We start from the raw sequence: 18,485 nt of genomic DNA on the forward strand, positions 1-18,485 counted from the left end.
ATCTGGACACACACACACACACACACACACAGGCAAAGAAGACACGCACGCAAAGACACACACACACACACACACACACACGCACACACACACACACGGAGAGACTCAGACAGTCCACACTTTCTGTCAACAAGTGTTTCTCTCCTTCTTCCCTTGTGTACAGTTACTGTTAATGAAAATGCATCTGTGTTTACATTTACATGTTAGTGCTCATGTTTTACTACGTTGACCCGGCTTAAACCAGAACTGAGATATCTGACGTAACACAGCACATTCACGCTTTTTATACGTCTGCGTGTGTGCGTCTGTTTGTGTGTGTATGTGTGTGTATTTCCCAGACAGGAAATGTGAACCATGTGTATGTTGAGCAGTACTGGAGTGCTTAAACTTCTACATGCTTGTCATTCCCTTTAAGACTAATGCGCTTTTCCTATGGGAACGGCGCAGCTGAATTACGGCTACAAGCTGAATTAAAGAACAATATTGTGCGAAATTCTCATGGTGCATTTGTGGTGTGATGAAATTTAGACATAAATAAAGATCAGTTTGTTTTGAGCTCTCTAACCCCAGAGGAGGTTAAATTCCCTTTATATCCTCGCTGGGTAACACAGCCTACTTGGTTCACTGGCTGTTTTGTGCACATACTGTAGTGTTTTTATAGGAACAATACCACCCATGACAACATTATCTATATGTCTAGATGATTTTCCTATACTCTTGATGATGATTTACAGGCTTTTCTTCACTGTAATTGTACAATTTTGTCTTGAAATTTGATTAAATGAACACATAATCATTAGCCGTGACCTTTACAGCAAGTTCAGCCATTTTTTCCTTGTCAAGAAAAAGCTACAGTACAGAGCATGTATTGTTTTCTCTGGATGGGACGAGGTTCAACCTTTTTACTACCTTTGTGATCTCAACTGTGGCTGAAGTACACTCCTCCTCCTCCTCCTCCTTAGTTGTGGTCATAAGAGTTGAATATAATTCCTCTTCTCATGGACATTTCGAGAAGTCCGCCCTTAAGGGTCGCACAAAGGAGGAAACTGGATTCGCGCGTGTGTTGTATTTACGGCTTCTCATAATATGGCCTCCCACAATATCCTGGAAAACAAAAAAACAATTCTGTTCTCCGTAATGTCTCTAGCAGTGAAAAATATCCATGAACGGGAAATGGGGAGAAAGAAAAAAAAATTGCTTGCACCACATAATGTAAATGAACAGTCCTTTGATATAGTAGCTTTACATCGCCCCAAAGTCGACACTGTTGAAAGCTGGCCAAAAAAAATGTGTTTCACTCTGTGTTCTCGCTTTTATCTGACGATAAAGGGGAAAACATGGCTCTCGGTGTCTTGTTCGGGGGTAGATGATGTTAACTGCATTAGACTGAACCAAAAATACACCGAGATTAGCGAACTTGGATGGTAGAAAACACCTGCCCTCCCCCTCATGTTCCAGGCTAATTACTCACAACCTCAGTACAACAGAGGCACAAGCGTTCGCTGGCTTAGTTGGAACAAGGCTGCATGGGGACTGACATCATTTTAATGATTTGATACACAAAACCTGTATGAGAGCAGAATGTGCTGGATGTTCCTAATAACCCCCCTCTGTAGCATTTTTGGCATTTAATACTTTTTTTTTTTATTATTGCTTTGATGAAGGGAAACCAGCCTGACCTCATTTAAAGAGCTGTGAACAGACTTGAAACTGTGATTAGCGATTATCTGAATACATAATTAAGCTGAACTTGATGCAGTTTCTCTGTGTATTCATGTTTTTTTTGTTTTTTTCGGGACATCTTTATGATATTTCATGGATTCATTAGAGTAGTCTGACATCTTTTGGAGAGATCTTTGTTTACTGTCAAATAAGAGGATGCATATCAACTTCATCTGTGTATGTCGAGCATAAACAAGTGTTTTTCTTTCCAAAGTGTCAGACCTTTTAGTTATCTTTTTGTTTACTCCAAAGAGAGAGAATCTGCTGCTGCATTTTTTATATCTGGCAGATATTCATACTAATACATCCTTGTGTGTGTTTTCTTCCCAGGACTGTTTCCGGCTGTGTTGAACCTGGCCTCCATGGCAGACATATCAGCCAACGCTACATGTGGTTCAATGGGTCCAGAGATGTTTTGTAAGCTGGTGGAACATGTACCGGGGCAGCCTGTTCGAAACCCTCAGTGTCGCATCTGCAACCACAAGAGCACAAAACCGTTTGGTAAGAAAGATTCATGCACATCCATCCACACACACACACACACACACACACAAGACTTATAGGCTGGATGATTACCGTAATTAATCACGCTGGATTAGTTAATTAAAGCCCGATTAGCCAGATGTTAACCAATCATTTTGTCTGAAGTGATAATTACCGAATGAACTGACGAATCAATCGCGACATGACAGGGTGACAGTGGAAAATTAGCCCGCGATCATAATTCAAGCAGCCAACTAGACACTCGGCTATTTAGTCAATGACTCAGTTAACTGTTCAGCCGGTCATGTGGCCGATCAGTCAGTTAGTGAAGCGGTCAGTCATTAACTAACTCACCAGTGATTAGTCAGTCAACGAACCTCTGAGTCGGTCATCAACAGGCCGGTTAGTGACTCACTTTGTCAAATGGGATGAAGAAAGGGAGATGAGGAAGTAGAGTGAGGAGAGAAGGAAAGGAAAGAAGGATGAACAGATATTGTATCTTTGGTTATACTTAGATTATTTTAAGAGACAAGCTATATAACTAAAAGGAAATATGCTCATTTCCTTTCTTGCTTAGAGTTAGAAGAGAAAATCAAAACCATTTTTATATCTGATTGTTAATTTAAAATTCAGAGACAGGCGATGGTGCAGCTTAGTTCTCAATAAACATGCAGGTGGAAACAAGTCGACCTTGCTCTGTTGTTTGGGATGAGTCACCATGAGGTTGACAGGCAAGTGCATTAAAAAACGTGACGTAAAACTGTTTTTTTTTCTGCCTTGAAGTCTCGAAAACCATCAGATTACAGAGTCATGTTCTCATTATAGGTTTTCTTCTTACCTGGTGCATAGAAATACAGTTTTGTCATGAATAGCCAGGCTACTGCTCATGTGACAGACTGGCAGTAAACCTCAAAATGAAACTGGTGTTTATCCATTGATGGTTAACACTTACCGTAATTGCTTCGTTGTTAAGTCAGGCTAACTGTTCTTAAGGACAAAATCTTTATAATCTTCTGCTTTTACCGACGATGTAAAGTAACGTGTAATGGAGGGGAAGAAAATTGGCATTTGATGACAGGTCGTCACAAATTTCCATTTTTCACAAACTCGAAAGAGAAAGGAGGAAAAGGCACAGGAAGGAATTTAAAGCACATCCGTAGCTTCCTCGTCCTTCTGTGATAGTTGCCACCGTTTTTAACAGAAATGTCATACATAAGTAGCCTGGTGATTGACAGCTCCCAGTCAAGCTGTAGCATCACATCTTCCCTTAAAAGATAATCTCACACACGTAAACACTCGATCAATCTGGCACACATGGCATGCATAAAAGCTCTGCATCGTGACCTTTTGCCATTTAATAAAGTAATAATGTGTTTTATCCGCCTGTTCCATTAAAAGCTGCCGTGTTCAGTCGTTACAGCTCCCAGGAGTTTATTCTGCAAATAGGGTGACATTTTTTTTCATCCTGATGTGAATGAAACCAAATGAAATGAAAAAGAAATGTATTATTCTTTCTTTTACAAGTTAGAAAAATGTACTTTTGGCCTTGAATGGAAAAAAATACGAGAATTTCTGAAAAAGGGTGCAGCCGAACATTTTCCTGTTAGACAAATGCTGCTGGAGTGAAAGACTGAAATGATTTTCAGATATTTAAATTCTGAATAGAGTGACATAACTGAGTTTCTCTTCCACTCTCTTTCTCTTTTCCTTTTTCCTCTGTTTGTGTGTGTTTGTGTATGTGTGCACAGAGCGTCATCCCATAGAGTATGCCATAGATGGGACCAACCGTTGGTGGCAAAGTCCCTCCATCAAGAATGGGATGGAGTACCACTATGTGACTATCACACTGGACTTGAAACAGGTACACACACACACACACACACACAAATCTGAATCCACAGGTGGAGACCCCTCAGTTGATTGACAGGGGGGAATTTACAGCAAATGAGGCATAAATGGTTGAATATTCGTATTAAACAGCCAAATCCAAGACGACTGAAGAAGAAAAGAGTCAGAGTTGAGATCAGTCTTACCTGAGAGGAGTTTTTTTTTATTACCATATTATTAAAAAACTTTTTTTTTTTAGATCTGCTGTCTAAATTAAATTTTTACAGACTTCTCATGATTTTATTTCTCTGCACAGTTACTTGAAATATAATAAAAATCGCAACGTGCTGCAGTGAAATATCCGTATTACAGGAGCTGCATTTGTTTTCATGAAGCTAAAATGTGCCACAACATTATTGTGCATCGTTAGCACAAATAAAGTGTTGTGGTGCCAATTGGCCCATTCACACTAAAATCATAACTGCATGTCTGGTGAAATCAAACTTACTGTAATATGACTTATATATACGACAATGATCAATAAGATCTTGCCTACAACTACTACTATATACAGTAGGCTATATACTGAGAAACTTTTAACTCAGCTGCTGTGTCATCCCAGCACTAGACACCGCCATGTTGGTGTCCTGTCATGATTTTGCCTCCTAGCTCTACACTGAGACACCATGTTATTGGCTGCATGTAATAAAGGCCGATTTAATTTCAGAGCATTATATAATCAGATCAATAAGTCGATCATTTTAAGGTGTCGTGTGCTGCTCTTTTGAAGGATCCGTCTTTGTCTTGTCATCCAATGACTTAGGCCACTTGCTATTATTTCATCAGTGCTGGAATTAGTTAAACCAGCTACGATATTAATCATCTCATAAGCAATCAATATATCATAAGCATGCGTGTCACTCCTTAAAAAATGGGTTTCCATTATTGATTTGGAAAAGCTTGGCATTGGCAGTGATCTTGTGACTGAGGGGCTGTGTGTGGTGGCGTGGGATGATTTAGGACATAGTTTAGTTTAGAAATGTGATGATTAAACAGATTAAATAGTGCCTGTTATCATTATATACGGGCGGGCAACAAATTAAAAGGAAAACGAACATAAAGCGTCTTAATAAGGTGTCAGGCCTCAGGTCAGCCTCAGTTCTCCCCAGCTTTGATTCTCTGAACTCAACTCATTGGGTATTTTCATGACGATGGTGGTGGAGACACCTAATGGTCCGAGACCTCTTATATTCAGACCTGGCTTGTTTGGAGCAGCTATTCCAAAACAGGAAGCTGTGGATTGGTTTGTTTGGTCAATCACCAAGATCTCCAAGAAGGGGTGTCTAGGCTGGTTTCCATTCAAGCCGTGGAGCAGTTCATTCATTTGCAGAGAGACACGCTGCTGATGTTCCATGGTTCTCAACGACCGGGCTGAACGGACACGCTGGTTCAGGCCAAAAGTATAGGATTACTCGAGTCGGCTTCCTGGTTTTTTTTTTTGGACTGGTTTGGAGTCGACAATATATACTGTACATCGGATCCGGTTGGGTTTGGCTTCAACCGCGGTTCGGGCTGTGTCGGGTTTTAATTTTCAGGCCCATTGAGACCTCTATTCCATGGTTTTTATTTCTCCCAGTCCTCCTCCTCCTCCTCCTCCTCCTCCTCCTCCTCCTCCTCCTCCTCCTTATGCGTAAGATTTCCGATCAAAGATACAACTGTTGGTTTGCGCAAAGCATTTGTTTACAACTTTGGACTGTGTGAACATTAATGACCCAAAAGAAAAATGTAACAATGATATCGTTTTAGCCGTTGAATCAGAACAAAGCAAACAAGCCACAGGCCTTAATATACAATAAACTTAGTCAAGTTGAGATCCGATTTTCACACTCATCAAACATCCAGTGACCCACCATGTTTCTCTACTTGGTTTTGTGTCACGTGTCACCTGTCTGCAGATGTCATGAGAATTAAACACAATGAGTGTGAAAAAATAATTAAAGTGTGGGAGATGTGAGTTCATGAAAGGCGTTTGGTTAATTAAGAGAAGCCAGTCAAAAAATTGCTCCAAAGGTTAAAAAGAGATTAATTTTAGATTAAAAATACAGAAGCTGATATTCATAAAAAACAAAACAAAACAAATGTTGCATTATAAAGTGTTAATGAAACAAGTTACATTGACCTCCACAGCCTACAAATGGATATTATTCAAGCAGCGAGATGTGGAGAAAACATGTACATTTTAACTAATGAAAACAAGATTAATAATAAGGTTAATTGCCTCATTTATTAGTGAAGCATTATAAAGACAAAAATATTTGAGAACTTTCTCTTTATGTAGTAATAAAAAGTCACTAATTCAGAGAAACTGATGTGAACGTGTTCTAACTCATTTTAGTCATCGAAGCAGTTCATATTTGACCTTTTATTTGACATTTTTTGACATTTTAGAGGAAGCAGAACTTCAGCAATTGACTCTGCTGGTAGCCTAGAAGATTTGTTATCCAGTTTTTATAACCTCATTGTTTTATATCTTCTAAACTGGATGAAGGATTTTATTTGTCGGATTTGTGGATGTTAAATTAATCGAGAAACAAGCCAGTCCCCCTCATGTGCCTGCTGGTCCATTGGAGAGTTAAAGACAACAACTCCCATGATCCCACACTCTTACACAACATCACCAAACACAACAGTATGTCTTTATAGTTTTAATTGAGAGACCAGTGGCAGCAGCAGTTAAAACCTACAGCTTATTGACGACTGAGATCTGTTGCACTGATGTAATTAGGTTTAATACAGTCAGTGCTGTATGCTTAAGTAAACCAAACAGTTTTGAATAGTAAAGTGAATGTTTCAAGATGTCAGACCAGCAGCTGAATTGAATTTTGACGCAGAAAGAGAGAATGGAAAAACACAGTAAAAGACGACCCTGAGGTGAACTGTTATAAAAAAAATTAAAAAAAAACATTTCAGAGAATATAATTATATCTGTGGACAGGAAGTGGAGCAGCAGCCATTTTTACATGTTAATGACTTCAGGCCCATCAATCACACATCTCTCACTCTCTGCTGTGGTGCGGCTGCATACTCCTAAATGGATGCGCGCACACACATATTTTCACACCTGTCACAGGCGATTGAGTAGCATCTGCAATGTTATGGACCTGCATACACACTCACACTCCCTGCCTTTATACATGTGGACAAACACACACACACACATATATACACACATGGTTCTTGCTCTCATCTACTGCACAGTGACATGAATGACAACATGATTACAGCAGGACAAGAAAAAAAAAACTCCTTTTAGTCCATTTGTCACAGGCCGGCTCTTTAAGAGACTTTTAATACCAGTGTATGTTTTCTCAATGGCCACCAGCTGAGCCGACTCAGCTCTGACTGTCATCTTCATGTAATGGCTATGCTTGACATGGTCATAGAGTTGGATTTTATAAATATATATATATATGTTTTTTTTTTGCTGCTCAGCTGACAATAAAGCAGCACTTGTTATAAGGTTATCATTTGACTAAAAGCACTTCTGTTGTTGTATACAGATGTATTTCCATTTCAGCCATGAATAATGTAAAAGATGAAAATGAAGATTATTCAGGTTCAACACTTTACTGAAGTGAAGTTTATTTTTCTTTAAAAACCAGTGAACAATTTCGATTAGAGGAGGAGGATGTGACTCATGTACGTTTCACTGCCATTAACCGTAACCATAGTTTATTTTCTCCATTCAGTGGCAGAAACACATGTTCATATAGCCAATATAAATGCGTAGTACATGTATGAATAACGTGACAGCTGTTAGAAGTGAGACGGCTCAGCAGGTGGCCATCGAAACGCTTATATTTAACCTCGCTAACTATACATTCATTGCGTCACAGTTGTAGCCACAGTTCTAACACACATGTATCACATTAATGTTCTGTCAGCTTGTCATTTTTCTCTGTTTGCCTTAATTGCTTTAACAATGTGATTAACGGTTTCTTTTATATAAAAGAATTACATGTGGCATCCTGATGCTTGAAATGAATGGTTAATGGACAGAAATGCTGCTGCTCTAAAGGAGAAGAAGATAAAAAATACTGCATTTGAAAATAAATTATTTCACACTGTATTCAGCATTTTCAAGTGTAAAGTTACAGAAATATGAGGAAAGAACTTAAAATATTTGTGTATTATTTTGTTTTGTTTTATCAAGGAAGGAAACAAACCTCTACACTTTGCACAGGCACCATAGGTGAATCTGGGCTTAAAAAAACAACTGTCCAACAGACGTGTGATAGGAAATAACACACATTTGTGAGTTTTCTTTTGTTGTTAATTATGAGTTTTAAACTTTAAAATTGATCCTGCCCTCTTTTCCAGTTCTTTTTTTTAGAGATGAATAATATAACATAAAAGAAAGATGATGGATAATAATAAACATACAGTAAGTCTGATGTGCTAAATGCTCGTCCATCACCTCCATCTCTGCAGTTTCCGCGCACAAACCACTTCACACTACATATGAAATCATCCATTGTAGACATAGATCCTAAAGATCGGGGGCTGCATGGCTGAGCTTTATTTCCTGTCAGAAATAACATATTGATTACATTTACATCATCGCCTATACACACACCCTGTATTCAATTCAATTCACATCCAATCCAGGAAATTGAAATATGTAAATTTCTAAACAGTTAGATGAACATAAGATGATCGTTACAGTTTGATTAGAAGAGACTGTAGACGATCCTTCTTTCATCAAGTGACTCTCACTTTATCACTTCAGTGAATTTCATATTGATCCAAGCACCAGCGGATTGACCTCACACCTGATCTGGAGTGATTGACTGCATTCTCACCGCCATTAACGTCTCTGTGTGTGTTTGTGTGAACATGTGCACCGCCTCAGTGTGAGTCTCCATCAGACCAACAGAAAGCTATTTACCCTCCAGTGCGCCGAATTTCCCTCGCGACCACAGTCATCTCACTCAGAAAATGACAGTGGGCTCGCGCGCGTGTGTGTGTGTGTGTGTGTGGTTATCTGCCTGTGACATCACCACCCTCATTTCCTCTCTTGTTATTGCTGAGCCTCTCTGGACGGAAAGACTAAATAATGAGAAAGAGTGGGAGCTGAGGATCCATGTCTGATACTGAGTGTGTGTGAGAGAGATATAGTTGATGTCTGGGTATGTTTTCCATCATATTTAGAAAGATTTCTTCTTTCTTCTAATTGTTGCTGCAGATGCGTCTGACTTTACAGAGCACTAGAAGTGTCCTCTCGTTCATTCATATCATATCATGTGTCTCCAGTCCAGGAAGTCTCTCGGCTCGGTCATTACAATGCTTATAGATTAAGAAATTACCAGTAAACATACAAAAACTGTTTTATCTTAAGGGGTTAAATTCATCTCGCCATGGCCACACTCATTCATCAGCTTCAGACGGGATTCTAGTTAAATTACAGTTATTATGGAAATGCGGCGCCCACTTTGATTGATGGACAGTTTGATGGACACGGTCAAATCATGCACTGGCTCTACGATCAGCGGGCGGGAGGAGAAACCTTGCCGGAGTGATCGGGGTCCTGTAAGAGGCTGTCAATCAAAGTGCTTTCATGACCTACACCTCTTAAATGCCTCCATATACAGACAAGCACAGAAATGACCATAAATGCACACGTGTCACATGCAAAATGTACTGCTTCGAATCCTCCTGAGAACGTGTTTACATGGAGCTGGAGATGATTATGTTCTTTAACGGTACAGAATGTAGTCAAAAAAAGCAACAACATACAGATTAGTGATTGGAATTAGTCGAGAGAGAATAATTCTGTGCATGTTCATAACACAGATCAACAATTAGAGGTTAGGTTTCTGACAATAACACAGGAAAAGACACAAATGGAGTTCATGATTCCTGTTTTAACCCTTTGTGTTACATATGTATGTATGTGACATGATTTGAGAGATGCTTCATCCTCCTCCGGTTCATCAAACTCATCAAATACACAATCCAACAACTCCAAAACGCTCTGGTGGACAAGTTGTGACCTGCACATTCACCACGCTATGAGATAATAACAGAATGTTAAGAGACAGAGTCGTTTTAGAGGCAAATGCAGAGACTGTTTGCCGAAAAACTGCCTGAATCAGCGGTTTTGCATGAATTTACCTCGAAAACAACTCTGTCTCGTAACGTTCCGTTATTATCTCATAGCGTGGTGAATGTGCAGGTCACAACTTGTCCACCAGAGCGTTTTGGAGTTGTTGGATTGTGTATTTGATGAGTTTGATGAAGGAAACCAAGAAATCCCATTAGCCTCCGTCGCCTAGCTCTGAGCAGCTCGCGGCTCTGCTCCGCCGTTCTAAAAATAGCTTGCACCAACTACTAAAGGTAACAAACCTACTCCTATAACTACGTATAGGGATTAAGGCAATGGGCCAATTTGCCAAAATGTTGAACTATCCCTTTAAAAACAATACCTGCATTTACTGTCACTGTCAAAACACACACAGGTGTTAGACACAAACGCAGAGTCCAGTGATGCTGATGATAAGGGATGGGCACAGACATCTGGTAGTGAACTGGCCTCAGTGCTACATGATCAAAGACGGTATCATCACTGAGCTCTGACGTTATCGCCTCTGCTCTTGGTGTTAGAGAAATAAAGACGACAGATTCCTGTTTGTTGTTGTTTCATAAGTTTATCGTGCACATCTTATCTCAGCGGCTCAGTTTCTGACGGAGCTCTCTCTGTGTCTCTCTCTAGAAGGGTGGAGTCAGCTGCGCTACTATTGATAACAGTGGTGGTGATGGTCGTACTGTAGCTACAAGTTCAATAAGAGCTGTGCATGTGAAGGCAGAGATACATCCATTCTCATACCTGCGAGATATTTCACTGCTGAAGTTAAAACTTAATTATCGGAACACGGGTTAATAATTAAAAGTGGCCACTGGCCATTAGTGATTTGCTCAGAACAATACTGTTGGATGTTAATTTCTGTATGGTACATGTAGAAGATAAGGCAGCGTTAATTCAGAAATCTTTATTCATGACAAAAGAGAAGGTAAATGAAACATCTGCTGTCCCCTATGAAACTTTGTCGGTGTAATGTACGACAGGAGCTCGAGCCAAAGCAGGAATGTGAGAGCGATTGCAGCATCTGGCGTTTTGTGCAGACTAAAGCCTGTTTAAAAAGCTTAAGGCCAAATTACAACCAAGTCTGTGAGCGAGCGTGGAATGTGTTATATTTGTGTGTGTGTGTAAGTGAGAATCAGACTTGAACAGAATGGATTTCAATTGGGTTTTTCACACACTAGGCCATTTCCCAGCTTTATCCAGAGGCTGCTGTCTGTATATATACGCTGCTGCAGCTTCTCCCGTGTTTAAGTCAATGTGGGGAAAACTTTAAATATTTGTCTTTTTTCTTTCTTTTCATCCTTCGTATTGTTTCTTCTCTGCAATCCGGTCAAATATTGAACTCTATTCTAATGTGTTTGCTGCAGCGCTGTCAAGAGACAGTCATTCAAAATCTCTCTCCAAATTGTTTTTAGTGGCAGCTCAGTGGAAAGAAGCAGAGTGAGCGAGCGATCCTGCGCTGAGATGAGTGTGCGGCTCCACTGAGTATCTTCTGGCTTGTTTTGCCTGCACTATAAGTTTGGCAAGTCAGTGACGCCTGGTGATTCACACACTTATTCAGAACTGGGCCCAAAGAGGCTTTATTAGTCCGGTGAGATGTTAACACGTGTTCATTTGAGGTGGCAGTCGGTTTTAACGAGGCTCTGTCGCTCTGCTTCCTCTCCACCTGTGTTGTTTTGTTTCTGTCCAAGGTTAAAGCACAAATGAATTGAGTTTCATCATCTCATTTGGTATCTTATTCCACTTTGTTTCTGTTCTGTCTTTTTCTTCTTTTTTTTTGCTTTTTGTGTGGAAATCCATCAGTAATTGGCTGCAGCGCTAACTGGAGTTGGAGTTTGATGCCAGTTTTATCAGGCCAGGGAGATTTTAACACGTTTCCATGTGAATGGCCTGTAAACACCAGCTGTTCAGTAAAAACCGCTGTCACTCTGTGTCCAAATCACGCTAAGACAAAATGGATTCTTCATGGTCCATTTAATTGTAGGCAACCCAACCATACTGGACACAGGGCTTAAATGGACTGATTGAGCATTAAAATAAACATTTTAAGTGCTCATTTGGCCGCTCTGCTCTGCTCTGCTCTGCTCACATATCTGCCAACAGACAGCTCCCTGGCATGTCATGACTATTTCCTGTCAAAAATGTAAGATGACTGCGATAAAGTGCTCGAGGACCCAGTGGAAATGAACATTGATTTGTATGGCTTTGAGTGGGAAAAAAATCACTTGAGATGTGAAAAGTGAAAAAAAAAAAAAAAAAGGAAATAGGGAGATGGTTTTATAGCGTTTGTAGACTTGGTGAATAATTTGCCTCCACTCCTCTGCATTCTCAACACCTCACTCTGAAGTAATGTGAAATGTAAAAATAAGCAAATTGAGTCAGTAGTTTATTTTAGAATCACAGGCTTATTATTCATCGGCGGGAAAACAAGTACAAGTGCAATTAAGACACCGTGTCATTTCATCTGGGGATAAATGAGTCGCTGATCGCTTCGCTCTTCAACAACTTGAAATCACTTTTAAGTCCAACTAAACTTTTGAAAAATTATTATTATAGAGCTTCTGGATCTGCTGTGTACTTCTTTTCAACACATAAGTCATGGTATTGTTTTTTTTCCTATGTAAAGAGGTTTTAGAATACACTCTCCCTCCTGCTTCAGTAGCAGCAGCATCATCTCTGCACCTGTGTCCTGTCACCATCCGTCTTCACTGTATGCTTTCCATCATATCTCTGAGTATACATACGAGTGTTTTGGTCAAGGCCACCTCACCAAGTCAAATCAAGGCCAAGACCAAACCAATACAAGACCATTCTCAAGACCATTACTGTATTCAGTAGCAGTACTCATTATAATCATGTTTATTGATATTTTTTATTATTCCTCAGCTAAAAAGAAAAGATAATTTTATAGAAAATCTATACCATGTTTAATTGAAACAAAGTTTGGATTGAAGAACACATCACAGAACCTGTTGAAGTCTCCTCCCACTGTTGACACCGGTGCAACCAAGTTTTTCAGATGGTTACACAAGCAGGTACTTTTGTAGAACAGTTTTAATTATCTTAAAGTCATTAACCAAGACTGAGACAAGACCGAGTAAAAATGTGGTTGATTCCGAGACAAGACCAAGATCATGAAAATGTGGCCTCAAGACCAGTCGTGTGTTACGAAATATATACTTCTGTAACCATTGGGTATAAGACCAAAATCGACAGAGAAATAAAATCCTCTCAATGATAGAAGCAGTATTTCTACAACCATTGTTACAGTTTAGAGTTCAATTCATCCTGTAAGGGGCGTGGCCTAAACACTGGATTAAAATGTCTCAATGTCTCTGGGGTGATAACAATAACTACAGTATATTATTGTGATAATTCACTTTCTCTTTTTGATTCTCATGTTTTATTCATTTATTGGTTGGGTTGTGCCTTCATTATCCCACAATGACATAACATTTTGTTTGCCTCATCCGAACTTGCGTTAACGAGGTCTCAGTTTTAACCTGATGAAACTTGCAGACACTCTAGTGTTGGTTTGAGCTTAAAGTTTAAGATCAAAATTTGCCCAAAAAACCCTCAGCTGCAGCACAGCAGCGAGGCTAGAAAACAAATAAATAAATAAATAAAAATGCTGTATGAAAAGAGGAGAATCTAGCCAATTAAATTCTATACCCGCGCCCTGATGTGATGTGTTCATGACGTGAACTTGCCATAAACTCACCTTATCTGGCATCAGATGTCATGAATGCAAGATAAACATTTATTTACCAGCCGTGTGATTCCTGCCAGGACAGTTATTGCTGTGTTTATTTGTTGATGCTGTGTTGAGCTTTAGAGGCAGAAAAAAAAAAAAATCCCTCGTCTGATCCACATCTGATCAAAACATAGAGTGTGACACACTGCAGCCACACTTATACACACACATACACACTGCATTAGTTAGCTGTGTTCATCTATGTTTAGCTGCTGGAGCTGCCGAGCTGTCCCAAAGCTGTCACCGTATTACAAGCTACCGCTGAGAGCTCTCTTACACACACACACATACACACACACACACACACACACACACACACACACACACACACACTCCCATACTCGGTGTGAATACAGGTAACAGTGACTCTTTGTAGTAGGGTTTGAATGGCTGCTATAAGGTTACCCTGAAATACACTTTCTCACACACACACTCACACAAACACACACACACACACATGGTAGCTTTCTCCCCATTCTAATTGCTGCAATGTGACACTGCCTCCCACATCATGAGAAGAAACGGAGAGATCCCTCACAGAGAGAAAGGATGGGGTGAAAGACGGGGTGGTGGGGGGAGACAGGGAGTCAGGGTTTGACCTACATCCACTGTTTGTGTCTGTCTGTGCACTGAGGGAAAATAAGGCTAAACAATGGCCGCTGGTTTATTATAAATATATATTTTTTTTATCAGAAGACAGTTAGAAACATGCAGATGGAGATCAGATAATAAACACTGTGTTATGCAGCTCTCACATGTTGATTTATGTGTTTAAAAGGACAAGTCTTTGAAGTTTGCTTCCCTAGAGGTCCGTCTGTTTGTTTTGTTGAAAAATGCCAAAACAGACATCACAGGACGCTGACGTTAACATGGGTCGATGAAATGTTATTGTGCATTTATAGTGTGTGTGAACTGAGTTGGTGGCTTGGCTCTTTGCTTCACTCATGACTTCATCACTTACGGTGCAATTCAAGGTTTTCATTCACCACATCGTTTTCATAAGTTGATGATAATGTCTGTGTCTGCTATGATAATGGTTGGACAAAACATATCAATGGAAGAATAAAGTCTCTGAAAATCTCTGAAACCAAATTTTTGAATATTATTTAACATTAATCATGTCATCTTTTGTGTTTTTTCAGGTTTTCCAGATCGCCTATGTGATCCTTAAAGCAGCCAACTCGCCTCGCCCTGGTAAGAAACCTGGTTATTTCAGGTGTTAACATGACTGCTTTGGTACAACGGGAACAATGAGTGTGTATTAAAGTGTGAACTGCAGCCTTTTCCTCCAGCCTGTGTCTGAGGAGCAGTTGAATACAGTAATTAAAGCCATTTGAGCAAATTGTTGCCCCACAGAGAAACCACAATTAATCTGAATGATTAAGACTCCAGTCAATAAACTGCTTTTTTACTCCGGTCTGACAACGTCTTGATTTGAAGTTTTAAAATCCAACAAAAACATCAATGTTCCTAACAGCTTGATGTTTGCAACCGTTTCTGTGTTTTTATACCCATTAACAGGCATTTTTAGGTATGTAGGTTTATACACACACACACACACACACACACACGTTCCACTGAAGGTTTTAAGATACCTTGAGATTTCTCTGGGAAGTATTTGTGAAATTGTTGAGATTGCACAGTTAAAATGCAGTAAAAGGATGACATTCTTTCAACAAGGTGTCACTAAATAGTTACTTCTCCTGCCAGAGAGAAACACCTGTGAGAGAACAATAAAATACTGTACATACCAACTGGTGCAGCAGTGATCTAACACTTTACTGCAAATGGATCTTGGGAAAAGTTTTTAGACTACAGAAGCTTTTTTTTTTTTTTTTTAACCTTAACTTTTGTCTTATAAACTTGCCAAATTCTTTTAGATTTCTTGCAAGTTTTCAAGAAAGAACTCAAATTTGCAAACAAAACAAAACAAAAAACCCACAACAACTAGCAAATGTATTATTAAAAGAATGAGAATTTATTTTTCATTTTTAGTGAAGGACGATCCATAACTCATCAACCTGTAGCCTTACTTGTGTTGCACCTGTGATTGCACCTGATCAGTAATGATTTACAGGTACATGGTGTATTGTATTGGTAGCACTCATGCCTGTGCTCTTCCAACCTTACATAGCGACATTTTCATACTTGATTTAAAACATTTTAAAAGATTGAATTTTTTCTTATTGAATTTGTGATTTTTTTTTCTGCAAAATTGTAACGTTATAATATCAGAGAACATCATAGAGAGTTTTTTCTTTTAATGTTGTGACTGCGAACTTGAAAATTATGTTTTTAAACTCAGGAATTCACTCTCCCTCGCCTCCAAGCTCATTCCTTCTTTTTTTTTCCCAATCTGGCGTCGTAACAGCAACATGAAACCACCTGAGAGCTCTTTTTTTTTCTTTGCAAAATTTTGAAAACTTTACAAACTGTCACAGAGTCGACTCTAATGGCACCTGAAGGAACGTAACACAAACTTGACCACATGATGTTTCAGTTTCCAGTTGAAATGCATGAAGACTTTATGCATCATCTAATGTCAGTGTTAATTTGATTTACTGAAAACTTGAACCTGGGATGTGTTGGTAGTTGCTTAGCGCTGGTGGCAGCTCACATGTAGCTCCATCTCATTTGCTCATTTGGTTTTTTCCATTAACTGGACTCACTTCACTCAGCCACAACTCCAGGAGCTGGATTATTATGGTTCGCTCCACGTTATTGAAAATCATGTGGGATTGAATGATCCGTCAATTTTCTATGTATTTTAAGCAGGATGACCTAAACACCGTCTTGGATGTCCATCATTATTTTTATTGATCCAGTCTCTACTCTCCATCAAACATTTGAAGCATTTCATCATTATTTTTTCCCAACGCCGATATTTTTGCCCGCAGGAAACTGGGTCTTAGAGCGTTCAATAGACGGAGTGACCTTCGAACCCTGGCAGTACTACGCCATCACGGACACAGAGTGCCTGACGCGGTTCAACATTTATCCACGGACGGGACCTCCATCTTACACCAGAGACGATGAAGTCATCTGCACGTCCTTCTATTCTAAGATTCACCCTCTGGAGAACGGAGAGGTACAGTAACTTTGTTACCTGTTGGGTTTAGGTTGATTTTGTCGCCGTCTGTGGGACGGAGTCGACTTTGGCTGGAAAATGGCTTGTGTGGTTGAAGGCTGGGACAAGATTAGGGCTGCACAATTAATCACAGTGTGACTGAAATTGCAATATGGCCCAGTGCAATGTCCAAATCAGAAGGTAAGGTTAAAGGGATAGTTCAACATTTTGGCAAATTGGCCCATTGCCATAATCCCTATAGTTTTAGGAGAAGGTTCGTTACCTTTAATTGTCGGAGCAAGCTATTTTTAGAACGGCGGAGCAGAGCCGCAAGATACTCAGAGCTACACTACGGAGGCTCATGGGACTTGTCCACCAGCGCGTTTTGGAGTTGTTGGATTGTGTATTTGAGTCTGATGAGGGAAACCAAGAAATCCCATTAGCCTCCGTAGCGTAGCTCTGAGCAGCTCACGGCTCTGTTCTGCCGTTCTAACAATAGCTTGCACCGACAATTAAAGGTAACAAACCTACTCCTAAGACTATAGTGATTATGGCAATGGGCCAATTTGCCAAAAATGTTGAACTATCCCTTTAACAGTATGACTGCAATATAGGTGTTGCTATACAGAGATGCAGATGTAGATGTAAAGGGACATGATCTTTTGGTACAGCACCCAACAAAAATCATCAATCAAACATCAGTTTTATATTTAATAAATGAAAGTGAAAAGCAAAAGTGACCATTCTAACTGAAATTGTCTTGTTTTTTTTATTTTGTTTTTTTTTACATATCGTGCATCTCTGTCATGGACATATTTTCTTTAAGTATGCATTTGCATCAACTCTTTAAAAACAAGAATGTACCACTTGGCAATGTCATATCAGAAGCAAGATTCAGGTCTAGTTGCACCAAGCCCATCACTTTTTGTTGTTGTTGTTGTTGAATCAAACATATATCTGTGGCAAGGAATCCTTGTGTGATCATTTCTTGTGAGGAGTCACAGCTCTGGTGGTTGTAGTTTTGACGTGGACCTAAAAGCAGGGCACAGAGGAGAGCAAAAGGCAGTTTCTTTAATCAAAAACAGGGTCAATAACAGAGGAGAAGTTAGAGAAGAGAGAGAGCAGGCAAATCCAGAAAGGGTTTCAGCGGGCAGAGATCACAGACAGGCAAACGGGACAAAAAGTTAAGGGACAAATAAGACGACCTTAGAGAGAGAGTTATCTGATGGAGTGGTGTGGATATAAGAGGCGGATTAGGAGGAGTGAGGGGGGTGGGGGGGTCTGGTCTGCAGGCGGAAGAGATGTTAGTAGATGATAGTTTTTTTGTTTTTTTTAACAAATTATTAGTCTTTTTAAAATTATGATTAAAAACACCACACACAATCTTAAACAACTATATCTATACTTTCACTTTCTCGAATATAAATCGAGTTCAAATAAAATGCGGCATATAAAAAATATCTGAGCTGGTGCATCTTGATTGACGGGGG

At 39.6% G+C, this 18,485-nt stretch overlaps 1 protein-coding gene across 10 annotated transcripts in view; it reads left to right on the forward strand.

The window, feature by feature from the left end:
* The window catches only part of lama2 (laminin, alpha 2), a 213,593-nt gene that overhangs the window by 36,851 nt on the left and 158,257 nt on the right, over window positions 1-18,485 (forward strand). For all 10 annotated transcript variants that reach the window (XM_085771314.1, XM_085771315.1, XM_085771318.1 and 7 more), the window contains exons 2-5: window positions 2,053-2,223; window positions 3,954-4,066; window positions 15,071-15,122; window positions 16,826-17,016. In XM_085771314.1, the coding sequence (XP_085627440.1) occupies window positions 2,053-2,223; window positions 3,954-4,066; window positions 15,071-15,122; window positions 16,826-17,016 (527 nt within the window). The remainder of the gene's footprint in view (window positions 1-2,052; window positions 2,224-3,953; window positions 4,067-15,070; window positions 15,123-16,825; window positions 17,017-18,485) is intronic.

This window comes from Trachurus japonicus, chromosome 24 (assembly GCF_045865225.1).
Source record: "Trachurus japonicus isolate A0001 chromosome 24, Traja_1.0".
In the NCBI taxonomy this organism is placed as follows: Eukaryota; Metazoa; Chordata; class Actinopteri; order Carangiformes; family Carangidae; genus Trachurus; species Trachurus japonicus.